This window comes from Monomorium pharaonis, chromosome 2, assembly GCF_013373865.1.
Source record: "Monomorium pharaonis isolate MP-MQ-018 chromosome 2, ASM1337386v2, whole genome shotgun sequence".
Lineage (NCBI taxonomy): Eukaryota > Metazoa > Arthropoda > Insecta > Hymenoptera > Formicidae > Monomorium > Monomorium pharaonis.
In genome coordinates this window covers 11,732,836-11,750,027 of record NC_050468.1, presented here as the reverse complement: position 1 = coordinate 11,750,027, position 17,192 = coordinate 11,732,836, and the positions used below count along the sequence as shown (strand labels likewise).

General features: G+C 28.1%; 1 protein-coding gene across 12 annotated transcripts in view; it reads right to left on the bottom strand.

Moving 5' to 3' along the window:
* The window catches only part of LOC105834736 (putative nuclease HARBI1), a 43,825-nt gene extending 27,108 nt beyond the window's left edge, over nt 1–16,717 (bottom strand). For 5 of the 12 annotated variants that reach the window (XR_004962136.1, XM_036282672.1, XM_012677415.3 and 2 more), the window contains exons 1-2: nt 16,561–16,717; nt 16,127–16,302 (exon numbers count right to left, since the gene is read on the bottom strand). Coding sequence is in view for 11 of the 12 variants with exons in the window: in XM_036282672.1 (XP_036138565.1) it covers nt 16,127–16,201 (75 nt within the window). In the remaining variant the exon portion in view is untranslated. Of the gene's footprint in view, nt 1–16,126; nt 16,329–16,401 lie in introns of all 12 variants that reach the window. The other 7 variants (XM_012677416.3, XM_028194436.2, XM_012677418.3 and 4 more) reach the window with 7 other exon arrangements.
* Nucleotides 16,718–17,192: the final 475 nt, after the last annotated feature.

Here is a 17,192-nt window from a genome sequence, read left to right as displayed (position 1 = left end):
AATTCCCGGAAGCTGGTGCGTAGGCGAACGTAATGCGCGTCACGCGAGCACGATGTAAATAATTCATAAAAAATTAATATAGTGAACAAAATTGTTAATTGTATAAAACTAAATTTTTGGTATTTTATTCAAATATTAATAAGTGGAGCTTTCTAATTTAAAAATTAAAATAAAAACTTTGGCAATAAGGGATAAATATGTAATCCTTTTCTGCTGTCCCGAAAGAATATAATTACCCTCTTAAAATTGCTCCATTTTTATTTTTATTTTATTATTAAACAATTATGTTTTGAACGGTTTTTCAATCAATAAATCTGAAAAAATGTATTTTCTCTATAAAATTTTATTCTATCTCCAATTGTATTTGTAAATAATAAAACGAAAACGAAGAGTGAGCCAATTTTCAGAGGTTAATTTTATTCCTTCAGGGTAAATTCGAACAGCAAAAAAAAACAATTTATTATATCAGGATATTCTCTATATATTGCCGAAGTTTCATAATTTTTTAAATTACTTTCATCTTTATTTTATTATTGTAAGAAATGTGTACGTTAATATATTAAATTTTCTAAGTTAAACTAATAATTCTTCTAAATTAAATAATTCTTCTAAATTAAATCAAAGAATTAATAACTTCTAAATTAAATTAAGTTTTTTTGTTACATATTAATTGGACTGGCAGGAATAACGAACTTATGTTGATTTTGGAGATCAATGGAGATTTTGTGTGGTGGAAACCTGGAAAGTGCAGTCAACTGCAGTTCAGCTATCGATTTAGCAAATATCGATTATGCTGATTTTTCTTTTCGAAGAAATAACATTTCCTTAGAAAATATTTACAGTTTATCTATTATTATTAGGAAATCTTGTATAGAGTTAAATTTCACATTTTAATATTAAAAAATTTATAATATAATAAAAATATGCCTATTTTTTATTCGATATAAATGTATATGTGTAAAAACGTTTTAAAAATGAGCATCAATCGCTAAAAGATGACAGCACAACTAACAAAAAGTCAAATATTGAACGTGTGTCTCCTTCTTGTACAAGATCGATGTTTGACGAATTGATAGCACAGCAGGCAGTTAAATATCAGTATGTTCATATTATATACATGACATGCTAACAAAAGAAAGTTGTGTCGAGAACTCGATCGATATAATATATTTACGTTACCATTGTTGGTAGATCGGGAGATTCTTTATTATCGTTAGATTTCATCGCAGCGTAGCATGTGGCAGTAAAATCTTCGGCCAAATAATGGGAATCTCCCATCCCATGACTTGATTCCTTAAAAAATTTTGATCTAACCCGACTTATAAGAATTTAAAACGAAAAGATGTGCAAAGGCCATCTATTAGAATTTAATGGATTTAATTAAAAAAGAGATCCTTTCACGGAGAGTGAGATGTGCTGGGACGATCGTTAGCTAAGTAATTCATTGAGCAAATTTATGATCATGTGAATAAGAAAAAATGCATGATAGTGCGTGAAAAAGTAATATCGAGAGTGCCGCATGAAATAACAGGTAAAATTTATTCCACAAAAATTCATTTCTGAACAAAAAGAACATCATAGAATCCCATTGATTTGACAAATTCTAATTCTGATTTTTTTCAAAAATTGCATAATTAAAATTGACCCAATATTGCAATTATAAAAAACTGCGACAGCATCTAAACGTAATTCTTGAAAAACAATTTTCCAAAGCTTCTTGGCAGGAGAGAAATGTAGAAAATTAAAAACAAAAATTAGATTTATCCGTATAATTTTATTTTTTATAGCGTTAGTCTCCGGACTTTTTAAATAAATTGTGTACATACACGCACTCATACTCACAATAAAATTATAATAAAAATTAAATACTTCTAAAAAATTAAACATATTTTACTTTTTAAAACGTATTAATATCATGTGTGCAATGTGTTAATATTGTTTCTTTAGCTTAAGTGTGTAATAATGTCATGTGTGCAATGTTTATGTGCGTAATAATGTCATGTGTGCAATGTGTATGAACGTATTAATATCATGTGTGTATCGTACTTTTGTACCTTAATTATTTTCGTGTGTGCAAACGAAGTTGTAGGCAGTCGAGATGTAAGCAATCGGCCATGTAAGCAATCGGGTACCTTTACAAAATTTGTGTGCAAACAAAGCTGTAGGCAACTGGGAATGTGGGCAACTGAAACCCACTCTTTATATATAGATTAAATGTACATTTTGGGATATAATATTAAGTATACAAAATAATATATAAAATTCTAATCAATGTTTCATTTAATTTGAAATAATCCGTTACGGTAAAAAATTTAATTTGCAAAAGTGTTTAAATTGACGTGTTTTCTTACATACGCGAAGCTTGACCGATCGATATGATATGTGCGTACATTTATGTTTGAATGTTGTAAGATCATGCACGGAGAGAATTTTCTCTTAAAATTTACCCTCAAAATCTGATAATTGTAGGATAATGTGTGATCTCGAGGAATTTTACCATACTTTTTAGTAAAATTTACTGAAAGTATAGTGAAATTTATTATGCTTTCAGTACAATTTATTAAAAGTATAGTAAATTTTAATAAAAAGTATAGTAAAATTCCTTGAGGTTACAAATTATTCCACAAATATCAGATTTGGAGGGTAAATTTTAAGAGAAAATTCTCTCTGTGTGAAATCTCCCATTCTTTTTCTGTTACTACGAAGTTTATCGAGAGTTTATAAGAATTATGCTCATAAGAATCGTGAAATCTCACCGTATAATGATATCTGATAGTGAGATCATGCTCAAGATGATGGAATCCAAGTTCTAACCTCTTTTATTGCTAAATATTTTGATCAGGATTCAATTTAATCTCATATCAGATTACTTGCTTCATAGTTGTTCGCTTATGGTTCTCGGATGTTGATGGATCTATTTCAGCCAGTTATAATGCAGTGAGTTCTGGTTGCGGTTGTCGATTATGCTTGAGACAGTCGTCTATTTGTCCGGTTTTTGATTGTCAATCGAGAACCGTAATCGGCATTCCGTAGTTTGTTACAAGTTTAACAAGGATTTAAAACAGAAAAGCGCTTAAGGTTCGCCTGGAACTTAAGCCCGTATGAGACTAAAGATTGAGATTGAGATTGAATTGAAATTTAATCAATTCAAAGAAAAAGAAATGAATCTTAAGTTTAGTTAACTTTGCTTTGTTTATTCTTTTTTTTTTCAAATTCCAACCCAATCCATTCTCAATCTCAATTTCTAGTCTGATACGGTCTTTAGGTCCGTTTGCACCGGTGTTTGTACCAACTGGGTTTAAAGTTAAGCTCTATTGGTGCAAACGAGCTTTAGTGGGTTAGTTAAAAGGAGAGCCCTAAGTTCCTCCTCATACGCGCAGATAGAATTCGGCAGAATTGCGAACGAGAGTCGAGGGGAGAGAATCGGGGATAACGAATGGAATCTACAAACGATCGCCAGCTAGATAATCAACGAGTAGATTTACGTGAATAAGATGAAAATGCGGAATGAAGCGCGCGAAAAAGTAATTTCCGCAATGTCGAAATAGCCGGCGAAATCGGGTGCATTGTTCGTGTGTGCGTATATGTATGCTTAATTAAGCGTGTGCCGATGGGAGGATGACTGGAGAGAAGGATTAATCAGGAGCACGAAGGAAAATGGAATACAGCAAACACTACTAGGGATGGTAGCAGTCGACGCATCGACCGGTACATGAATACGTTTGCTCGATTCGCGCGGCGAGTATGCTGATCCGTACGCGAAGATTCGGCGCACATATCATCAGATATCGCGAGACGACATGTGAGGACAACGATAAAAATATATATACGTTATAACCGCAAGAATGTATTTAAACGTTTAAAACCACGATCGATTAATAATTTATTGGACCTCGACGGTCTCTTGTGCTACAGCGGGTCCATACAAAAAATGTTTGATAATTTATACATCGAGGGAATTTTTTGCGTTTTACACGGAAAAATCAATTCGATAAAATTTAATGCATTTGACAATCGTAATTGGGAGACGAGATACAATCGACGTAACTCGACACGTTACTCTATAATTAACGCAGCTCATCACGCGTGACATTTTCAACATCGCGTGTTGATTTAATAATTAAAGTGATGCTGTTAAAAATATCACTGGTTTTTTTTTACGACTTTTAATAAATTTTCAAATTGCGCGATCGAAGCGCGAGCTTAGCGCGAAATTTTTCGCCGAGGACACATTTGGACTGAAAGGATCAAACGACGGTGGAGGGGTAAAGGAAGAGAAAGGTCGCGGTCGTACTCTATTAGATAAACAAATTTCCCAAGGGTTTATAGTCAGAATTCGCGCGTGCGCTCTCTTGAGGTGTTTGTTTGCAAATAGAAACGTGCTCACAATCGAAAGTACAAAATTTGCTTACACGACGCAGTATTAATTAATACTGCAACGAGTCGCAATAAGCGTATCATGTACGCTTCCGGTACGCTTTGAATTAAACGTAAAGTCGGATGACATATTACATCGTATTCGTCCTGACTGCTACGTCATACCGCGCAGAATGTCGCGCAATGTGGTTTAACATTTTCCGACCGCATTTCGTTACGGCATGTGCGATTCGCGTTCCGTAAACAGCAGGAAAGTTGTTCTCGATAATGTTATTGCGAATAAGCATTGAGAATGTATTGCATGCATTTTTGAAATAATAAAAAAATACAGATTGTTCTATATTACATTTTAATATAAAAAAACTAGGGGGACAATTTTCTATTTAAATAAAAAATTATTTCAATAAGAAGTAGAAATGTGTTCTAATAAAAATGTAATTAAGAATTAATGACAACAACATGATTTGTTTTGTAATTATGTTTATAAGTACTTTAAGTATTTAAGATAATATACTTTACATAAAGTTTCATTACGCTGCAGAAATTGGTTGCTTCGTAAATAAGCAAAATTTATTTGTTTAATTCTTTACAGGACAATTAAGCTTAGAATCATAATGAACTTTGCATAACTCCTTTTGATATTTAAAGCACTTACGAAAAGATTGTGTTCTTTATATCATTATTTATTCAAATAATTTAATTTTTAATAATGCGAAAATAAAGTACATAAACTTAAAAATGTTTTGTTAAATAAAAATATAATATTATTCACACTACTTTCATATACAATTTAAGTATATATATACATATATATATATACATATATATACATATAATATATATCATATATACACATACATATATTAACATATTTTCAATTTCAATTTATTCTGCGGGGATTTTACGTGTAATACATCTTTCAACTTGAAACCCTAATCGAAAAAGGTATTTACGGAAAGAAAATAGAAAGACTTCCGTTCCACGAAGATATAATTTTTCTCGGTGGCATTCATTTATAAAAACAAAAAGGAAAGTAAGAAATTAAGGACGGCAAGCCACGGGAAAGACTGCATGAAACAATTGATGACTGCTCGAATACTAACTTAAAATATCATTATTTTATGCTAATTTATGTGGGAGCAGTAAAAGCGTGTATTTTTATCTTCGAGTATCTTTGCATTGCATTGATCTTTGTAAAATTTATCTCATACACACACACACACACACACACACACACACACATATATATATATATATATATATATATATATATATATATAGATTTATGTTCAACATCTTCATCAATACGAAAAAGTACGGATCGATTTATTTGATTTTATTACCTAAAATCTTAGGTAACAAAATCAAATAAAGCGATCCGTACTTTTTCGTATTGATACTTTTTCGTAATGATGAAGATGTTGAAATGAAATTGAAGAGATAAAAGAGCTGCGAGATAATAATTAATTCTTTTTGTCTCACAGTTCTAATTTTTTATTCCATTACTCTTCTTGTCTAATTATATAGAAAACGTACCTCTGTTAAAATACTCGTAATATATTTGCTTTAAAAGATTTCTCTCTTGATGCAAAAATACTGAATAAATCTTTAATTTTTTTACATACACGTAGGTGAGAGTTTTTGAACGGCTACCGGTTATTTAAATCAACTTCATTAATACTTTACATTTTTATATAAATATAATAAATAAAAAATAAGTAATACAAACAAAAATTGAATAGATTACATCTTGTTTTGTAATTACATGCTAATATTTTTTAAAAATCACGTAAAACTGATGTTAATTTTTTATCAATGTAACTGATAATAATATCTACAATTTATGCAATTTTATATATTAAATTTTTTATTTTTATTTTTGTGTTAAATTAAAAATAGATTTATTGTAATATATTTTACATTTATTATCTACACACACACATAAACATTTTAATATAAAATAATTACTAAAGATTAATTGACATTTTTATAAAATCCCTTAAATTATTTAAATTATATCACTATACAAAGATTTTACAATAAACAATATTAATGTAAAAATGATGAGTAATAATAAAACTAATAATTACATAAAAATAAATCTATGTTACTTGTAAAAATAAATTTAAATCGATTTTATTTTGACATTTTACTCTTTTATTATATTATAAATCATTATTTATTAAATATTTTAGACTTTTTTATAAAAATAATTAATAAAATATTTATTTGTTGATAATTTCTTATATTTTTAATTATTTTAATTCATAAATTTGGTATTTTCAAAGACAATATGATAAAAGACTTACAAGTATAATTTAGGATTTTAAGTGACTGGTGGCCTAAATTAATAGTCAAATGTAATTAATCACTTCGACATGTATGTCAAGTATCCAAATCAGATTTTCCTGCTCAAGTATATTAGGCTCTTAAATCTCGAGTCAATTTTTTTTTGCTAACGTCCTGTGCACCATTAAAAGGTTCGATGGCGCCAAGGCCGCTAAAATTGTGCACAAAGTCCAGTAAAAGGGGAAAAGAGGCAAAAACGTGTCTGAAAGCTGCTGTCCCTTCCGCCTCGCCACGTCTCTAGTATCCACAAATTGTTGACCGAGCATATTGCGCGCCACAGCCTTCATTTCAGGTATTATGGTGGTCACTCATATTTCATTTTATAGATCTATCAAGCGGCGCATATCAAACGAACTTTTATTAAATCACGATAATCAATAGTTTGATTTTACGTAAAAATTAGCTAAAAAATGCAATATTTTGTCACGCTATATAGCAACTCATAATTAATCAAATTAAAAAAAATTTTGTTTTCTTTTTTGTAACAAAAATGTGGTCGTTAAATGTCGTTGTATCGCAAATGCATGATGAGATTAAATCGGTAATTAATCTTCGATAAGAAATTAAGCAGGTAAAAAAAGGTGTCGGACTCTGTATTACTTGCGTAAAAAGAAATGTCCAGAACATTTCGGTCTTACAAATTTACTCTAATTTGCTCTAGATTTACCGACTAGAATTGTTTTATTATAAATCAAATGCCTTTATTGATTGTTGCGCCACATAATCTATATAATAAAACGCGAATTCTATGGATAAATTTAATAAGAAAGTAATAATAAAACTGCGTAGGAGATGTTCTACACACCCCACGTAAGTAACATAACATTTATAATTAGCGCGTAAAACATGATACATTTTTACATTATTATTTAAAAAATACATATTCCAATAAACATCAAGAGTAATATAATTTCAATTACAACTTTGTATTTAAATATAAATATGAACACTCATAAATAATACACATTATATGTATATAATATAAATATAAATATATATATATATATATATATATATATATATATATGTTACAATTTTATGTATGTACATTGTTGAGTAGAAAATGGCATTGATTGTGCGTGTTACTATTAATTGATGTTTACTGTATCAAATTAATTCAGATAATATTAATCTGATTAATGTTTAATAATATAATATAATTTAATTTAGGATAAAATAACTTAAATTTAGATTTTTAAATTCTAATTGTAAGATAGATTAGAAAAAATTACAATTTTTTGCAATAATTATTCAATAATATAAAAATCTAAAAAATAATAAATAAATTAAAGAATGTCATAAATAGTTTTTATATAGTTTTAATGTAATTTTAATGTAATTAATATTTATTTAATTTTTTAAACAATAAATTAAAATCATAAATAAAGTAAGATATAATATGTATAATACATAAAGTTAACATTAAAGTTTAAGTATTATTTAAACAAAAAATATTTAACTTAAATAAATTAGAATTAATATAACCTGATTTCTAATTTATTTTCTTGTAAAGTAGTTTTATTTTGATGTTGTATAGAATAAGTTTAACATTTTTAATATCTTTTAAATAACGAGATTAAATTTTTCTCGTAAAAAGAATACTACACCATCATTGTATATAATACATCCGTATATGACTTGATATCTTTTCCTTTGTCACAGGAATGTATATCTTAATTTTTATCAAGGGATGCTAAGAGCACTGTACCACGTAGTACATCCTGAATAGTTCTAAAATAGTCTTACATACAAAATGTAAGATTCTAGCTAAAATTATGGTTTCTTAAATTATTAACCGTACAGAATCATTTTTTCTACTATGTTTAAATCATATAATATTGCCATTACTTATCAGTAAAATAATTATTATTTCCTGTCATTTGAGGTGTAATTTTAATTATAATAATAATTTTTTATAGTGTATGTGCATAAAATTAATACTTTGTTAACACCTTTCTTTCTAAGAAAAAAGAGAATTAAATTTAGGATTAAAAATATAGTTGAACTTCAAACTATTTATATTTTTCGAATCAGTCAATTAAAGCAGATAGTTAACGACGCGATCAAATACCAATTTAAGTCTGTCGTAGTGGAGAATCAATGCCACGCTGTTGCAGAGTAGTAACGAGAGCGCTGTAATTAGCGTTCCTGGGACGAATAAAATTAATGGAATTGAGTAACTAGAGCGTGTTTTTCGGCTTTCGAGGTTTCCGACAAATATTTCGCAGTAATGATCATAGCAATAGAGTTATAATCGTGAAACAACATTTACGTATGCGATCTAACGCACTAGATTAAAAAGCAACGATAAAAGAAGTTATTTTTATCATTCAGATTCGTTTCAGAAAGTAATAAGGAAACGGTAAAGAGTTAATGAAGGTAATTAGATTAGATCTCAGGATTCTAGTAATTACGGTTATCTGCACTTTAACAAAAGTTATTTGATATATTTAATTTTCTTCGCTCTAAAACCTCACCGACAAATGATTGTCGCGCAACTTTTGTAAACTATAATATGTTTCACCAGCATCATTAATTTCCAAGATCCCATCTAATTACGCAAACCTGTTGGACAACAGTTTAATGAATGAAGTTTACTTTGTGTTTTCGCGGTTATTGTGTTTAATTCTATACCTTCTATAATCCCGAGAGGACAACTCTTACAATGAGCACGTTGTGAATTGTAATAACTGTAATAACGTGAACAATTGATATTTTATAAGAGATTATCGATATGTAAAAATTGTTTTACGTACTGGAAATTAAAATTTATAACCACAGTTTTTTATCGAGAGTTTCGCAAGCAAAATTTTTGTAGAAAAACAAATCTATTTATATTTTATTTATATTTATTTATATTTTATATTTAGGCAAAAATGAAAATTTTAACCCGTTTCGGTCTAGAACGACCAAAAATTTGTCTTCTTTTCACCCCACAGGTTCTTTGAGGAAAATATCGATGGATCTTAATGAAATTTTACACCCTATAGTTTTTAGCTATGTTCTTTTTGAATCCAAGCTTAGTTTATTACTATTTCTTATTATTTTTCCAATATGACGAAAAAAACTTTAAAAAATTGAGAAAAAATCAAATTTTTTTTGTTGAATATTTTTTTAAATAAATCCACCGTCGAATCATCTCAGCCATCTAGATCTAGTAACATAATAAGTTGCAGTAAACGATGATTCTATTAAATTCAATATGACGGATTCAAGATGGTGGTAATAATTCCTATTTTTTTCACGTTTTTTATTATTATCTCTGCACATATCTGCATATTTCATAGATTTTCACGTGTATGTAGATGCCACTTTAACAAATGTAGCGAGAAAAATCAGCTCAGTACAAGAAATCCAAAATAGCGATATTTGCTATGTTTTCTTTGGAAATTTTTGTGTTTTCCTATTTTTACACTTTTTAGCGTCATGAACTAGTACATTCAAAGTTTTTTTTGACTGAGATATTAATACTGTTACCAGACAATATCTAAAATAAAATATTATAATTATATGTCCATGTTTAACATATCTTTTAAATCATTTGTTATAATTATATAATAATAGTAATAGCAGTCTCTCGGCTTATCCCTTTATTTAAAAAGGGGATGAAACATGGGATAAATAGAAAACACATTTTTGTCGTTCTGGACCGAAATGGGCATATATTCTTACATAAATTAAATATATCAGAATAAGAAATAAACTTACTTGTATACTCAAATTTGTCAATTTTTTACAAAATAAAAAAATTATAATTTTTTAATAAAATGTAGAGAAGTCCAGACTGTGGTCTATTTTTTACAACAAATTCTTTACAGTATTTTAAGACATTTATTAGCATAAGTATTATTATTATATTATTTATTAATTTGTGATATTATGTCATTAAATTATCCTGTTTTAATTTAGAACTCTCTTTCAAGATCAACAAATATTTGGCATAGAGTTGGCATGAATTAGACATAAAATTTATACGAAATTACTTAGTTAGCTGTGACAAAGATAATTTTCTTTTTCGTACATATATTGGATAGCTATGACAGCTAACTTTTTGTTGCTAAATAAAATGACTGTGACAGATATGTGTGTTTTGCTAGCAGATCGATATATTAATAACAGCAGCAAAACTTTTGTATGTAAGAGCTAATTTAATAGATACTGCAGCAAATGCAGTTTCAGCAACTCATGATTAGCTATGACTACAACAATTTTTTTTTTCTGTGAGGACCAAGATATGTTTTGATAAAAAAGGGCAGACTAGTTTTTTTTTATGGATAATTTTTTATCAGAAAAAGAGGAAAGAAAATAGCAACATACTGCAATAGCATACATACTTGAAAAGTTTCCGAATACTGTAGTGATTCTGTTCGCTATCGAAAGCTTTCAACGATATTGCAAAATAAAGCTTCTATTTTTTCCGATCGATTGTCCTATTAGTTTCGTGGAAGAGCCACCAAAAAATCTGCCGTGTAAATGTATGTTCAAGGAAAAGTACACATATTTACACGTATATATGCATAAGATAACGTGTTCATTATAGAGATATATATATATGTATTTTGACTAGATTGATATGTGCCCAAGGGAACGTACTAATCAATAGTTGTTACTCGGTTCAGTGATGTAACTGGAGTACATGTACTGCGCGATGAAATGTTCCATAGATATTATTAATAGATTGTTGATTGCATTAATGATAAAATGTCCAATACCATGCGCTATATTTACACCTGTAAAGTAGATATAATTCAGGTTGTCTATCCTGCACTATCGTTATATTTTTAGTCATACTTCAGAAATCATTTCGTCTTAATAATTAGTTAGCGTAAATATCATTTTTATCTACTTATTAATATTTTACTTTATTTTATTTTATTTTGTAAAGAACAAATACGCGATAAGTATTCTTCAAAAAAATTTTTTATTGTTATTGTATAATCAGTTTGTTCCTATGATTTTGTATTCTATATTAATATTATTTTTTATTAATTTATTGCGCTGCACAAATTTTATATTTTGTTTTAAAGCTTTTATTATTCAAAATTTTTATTCAGATTTCGTATTGAAAAAAATTAAGCGCATACCGGATAATAAACAAGAAATAATTACAAGCCTGTGTAAACTTTTTTTAAATAAATATATAAATTTCTACTTTTTACGATTAAAGTTATTTAGACATTTATTTAAATAAGAAAGATTTAAAAAAACGTCAATGAGATATTTTTAAAAAGCAATTTCAAAAATTTCTTTAGTGAGAAGATGCATTTTATATTTTCTTGAATTTTCCTATCTTTTAGTTCTTTAGACGATTGTAATATCTTGGAAATGTATTGCAGATATGCTTGTTAGGAAAGCTGCAGGATTTCAAGCTTCAATTGCATCATGACGTTACGTTACTCGGTTAACTATAACTACTATAGAAATTGTCACATTTAGTAACGTTTCGCTTTAAGAGTGCTTCTCGTTTATGAACAGTAACGTTATATTCGAGTCAGCAGATATCTTGATGTAGATATTGCGGTAATATTATGCATAAAAGATATGGTTGTGAACTTCTTATATAATTATATTACGAAACTGCATACTATATTCTGCCAAGGAATGTATCGTAGCAGTATTCGCTAAATTTGTATTAAAGATATTAACAAAAAAATACTATAGAAACAAAATTTTTTATTATAGTGACCTTCCAAATATTATTTTATTTATGCAAAAAGAAATATTTGATATTTTATGTTACTAAAATCCATTTAAGCGTTTCCGGAAGAAGTAAGTATGATTTATAATTGACTAGTACTACTTGTTTCCTTTACACATTTTATCGGACTTGAATAAGAGTGGAAGGATCAGGGGAAGAAAGGGGAAGAAAGAAAATGTTATTTCCATAAAAAAAATCCGTAAAAGTTTTTCTCTTTCTAAAATTACTTGTACCATTTGTACATATTGATAATTAAAGCCTAAAAGATGTTATAACATCTCTAATGCAAGTAATTTGTTGTGTAGTATTACAAGAATCAATATAATCGAGTAATCCACAAATATCAATGCATGCAAAATGACATTTATCAACATATTTTTCAATATTTATATAACATTTTTATTTAAAAATACTTTGTCTTTCTGTGATAAGCTTAATATTGTATTTTTTAAATAATATCTCTAAAAAATGTACTTATTTTAAGAGAAATTTGAATTAATATCTTGGTTTTTTATAAGTAAGTTAAAAAAATATAATATTTCTGTAAACGTAAAATAGACGGCCAAATTTGTAATAAAGATATTTTGATATTTTTAATAAGAATTTTGTTATTTTATAATTATTGAATATATAGCCCATTGCTACCAACGTAGATTAATTTTAGCCCCGGTTTAATATTCCCATTTCATATTATGCTAACTTACACTTTATCTTTTTTTAATTATTAAAACTAGAATGAGATAACAAGTGAGTTAAGTCAAGATTGAAGTTAATCTACATTGGTAGAAACAAGCTTATGTCTTTTAAAATTACATGTTTCATGTTTAACAAAATGCACGTTTTTTTAAGCTATTGATAAGGATATATAAGAAACAAGATATAGTTTCTAAATCTTCTAAAATAAAATTTATAAAACAGATTTTGAAATAAGTTTTTTCACAGAGTTGCATTAACCCTATCTGTAATTGTAAATCGAGTGATCTACAAATATCAATGTATGTCATCGTGAAATGATATTTAATGATATTTAACATCTCTTTCGATATCCATGTAACACCTTTATTTAAAAATACTCTCTCTCTCTTTCTCTTTTTTCTATTTTCTCAATTTATAAGCTTAATATTTTTTAAATAATATCTTTAAAAATGTATTTATTTTTAGGGAAAAATTTTTCTATTTTAAAAAAAAGAGATTATAACAAAATATAAAGCAAAATCATTTAGAAAATGCTTTTTCTTCTCAATGTCTAAAATTTCTTGGGAAAACCCTAGGAAAAGTGGGCTCTTCTAGATGATTTAAATTTTCCAGGAAAATAGTAACACTAATGTATGCACAGCTATTATCATTCTCCTCAAACACAAAGCGTTAAGTGAATAATGACAAGAGTATTATTAATTAAAATATTATATTTGCCAAGGTATGTATCACAATGCAACAATTATATTTGACAATATAAATAATATTTATAGCACAATATTATACAAATGTTTGATAAATTTGTTAACGTATTCAAATTATAAATAGGTTTAATAGATTTAAAAATTAATACAAATTAGTAAGGGCTAACGTTACGTTAATTATTTGTGCTATTATATACGAAGATATTATATAAGTAAAGATTTAACATTTCGTATTATGCTAAAGTAATTTAGAATGTTACCAGGAAACAATCTATTATTGATTCTTACTACTTGTTCTTTATACCGTTTTCTGTTTTTTATATTTTATCGGGCCTGTAACGGGATTCTGTAAACTCGTTATTTCGTCGTTATGTGCTCATAATGACAGTTACGTAGATATTTTATATGATAAAAAAGCTGCGCAACGACAGTATAACGATACCTCTTAATGAGTTACAGAATCGCACTACTGTGGCTTATTCTGTAACTCTTAACAATTCTCAGTATCGTTATATTGTCGTTGCGCAGCTTTTTTGTCATATATAATATGTGCGCAACAACAATATAACGATATCGTCGTTAAGAGTTACAGAATAGGCCTACTGGTAGGCCAAATAGAGGAGTCAATCATTAAATATATAAAATATTTATAATTCCGGTATTTACGCCGCAGGACGATTTATGCCGCAGAAGTCATAAAAAATGGAAAGAATAAGGGTAATTTTATTGTCACTCTGTTATATGTTCTTATGTCATATTAGTACTGTACTGTAATTTTAGCTTTTTACTAATATTAACAAAACCATCGCAAATTGAAAAATATATCAATGTTTTGAGTAACACAGCGATATATTACAACCTACATAAAATGATTATTCTTTCTGTAGAGAGTGCGAAAGAGTGATATTTTATTTCGTGACACGTAAGTATGAAGAAATAATAAAGAATAAAGTATATCAAAATATAAACGCTTAGCTTTTGTATTCTTTGTTCAATTTGATTTTTCTATTTGCATTTCTTTTATATACAACAAAATGCAAACTTTATAAAAGTTTTTTTCCAAATATAAGAAAACAAACACTTTTTTAAAAACTTTCTCTATAAGTAGTAGACAGTATAAAGTTTTTATTATTGTTATAATATAACTTATTGAAAAGTGAATTATTATTTACAAATTTACAGTGTGCTAAAATATCATATATCAAAACAGAATACGTTCAAAAAATTATCAATTTTCTAAATTTTTGAAAGAAAATAAGTAAATCTAAAATTTTATTTTGTCTTAAAAAAACAAACTTTTAAATATTATTTTATTCTATAAGATAAATATATAAAAAATTGAATAGTTTATACATAAGATTACCTAAAGTAAAGATTATTTAAAATATGTACAGTATTTATATAAAGAAAGAAAGAAAGCTAATGATTAAGTGTGTAAAATTTGCACTTCTATGTTATAAAATTATTAATTTTTGTCTTAAATATGAATTATTAAACAAAAGAAAAAGTTATAGTTTTTAAAAATAATTTCGTTTATTACAACAATGAAAGTAAACGGTTGTAGCAAGAATGTCAAAATTTTTGCAGCATTGTTCATCATGCTCAAACGTCCTTTATAATTATTTTTATAGTCTAATAAAATTATTTTTAGATTTGTAATAGAGTAAAATTTTAGATATTTCAGTGAAATGCTGAGAGCACATGAATCTTCTTTCCGTATAGAAACACGATTTTTACAGTTACATAAATTTCCATTATCACAACTTTTTGTATATCAAGGTCTGTTAGAAAAATTAAAACTTTGAGATATCTTTGATAATTGAAATATTTTTTCAACTAAAAACCACAGAACTCTTGCCAAAAAAGTATCGAAAAGTGTGTAATTGTTTTCAAAAGTATGTCGGAACTAAGCACATATTTAATCTTGATATGTGAAAAATTGTAAAGTTAATATTAAATAATAATATTAAAAACTCGTGATAATATTAAAAACCGCATAAGATAATCGTAAAATTACATTCTCATTTTCTATATGTATTTCATTGCTATAATAAGCGGAATTTTTAAAAATTATCAAGGACTTTTCCTTCTGTTTTAAATAATCTAGAAAATAGAACTAATTTGTATATAATATTTGATACGTAATTTTGTAAGGCTGCCAATTTTAAGCATCCCTAAAAGTTCATATCCAATTAAATGTACTGAAAATAGCGCAAGCACAAAACTTTATTTTCATTTATCTTTACCTACAATTTCAGTACTAATTACGTTCGCAATACTCCAAGTAAATTGCGATACTTACTAGAGTGTAAATGGCACAAGCATAGCTGCCTTTGCGTACAGACTGCCAACAGCAACAGGATTGCATGATGGCCATGCTGGGAGCACATGGATCTTCTGGCGAAACGGCGAAACTGTCCTATCTTTCACCACGCGACAGTTCTCACTCGCGCAGCAGAATTCTAAGGGACGCACTTTCTAAATTGGAATTAGTATATTATCTACTGAAAGAACAATTGAATAATATAATTTATGCTATTTTAATGCTACATTTATAACTATATCAACTAGCAATACAAGTCTTTCAGCGATAATACACTAATTCCGATTACTCGTCTTTTAATTAGAATCACTAAAAGACAATAAATAGTCACTGATGATCGTAGTTATAAATATAGCACTGCAAATTAGTAAAATTTCACTGATTCCGATTTACAATAAAGAGCGGTTTCTTACATGGCGGTTGATCGAAAGTCATAAACGGTGAGTATCATCGCGCCGCGAAAGGATACGTAAAATCAAGCAGAAACAACAATATCGCGCGAGAACGGCTCGGCGCCGACTGTCGGTGCGTTCCTCTCGTGCGAAATTCTCTCCTCTGGAGTTATCTCGCCGCGCAAAAAGCCCGGTGGTGACGCCTGCGCAATTGTCTGTAACATCCGATCGTGTGTAAGTACGTGTATACATACATACACACGTAAACACGAAACCTACAGGGCACTTTTGTAGCCACGAATACGATCCGTTGACACGTATTGTATTACGAGAAGAAAAACGCATAATTGAATCGGGAAAGAAAGGTTTCTTACTCAAGATACGCGTACGAGACGTCTCCGTTTCTCTTTCAGCTGGTAATGGAAAAACTTATTTGTGTAACAAGGTTTCCACCGAGAGTCATCAAAGAATTTCATAATTATTTTAACTAGTCACTGTCTAGAGCCAATTTTAGTTAACTTTATTATGAATTGTTGCAAGTCACAATTGTTTTACTTTTTGCAAAAAAAAAGCAAATAAAAAAGAGATTTGTTTTATAATTATTTCAAAAAGGATTGTGTTTAGTGATGTAATCCGGATGCATGTGCTAACGT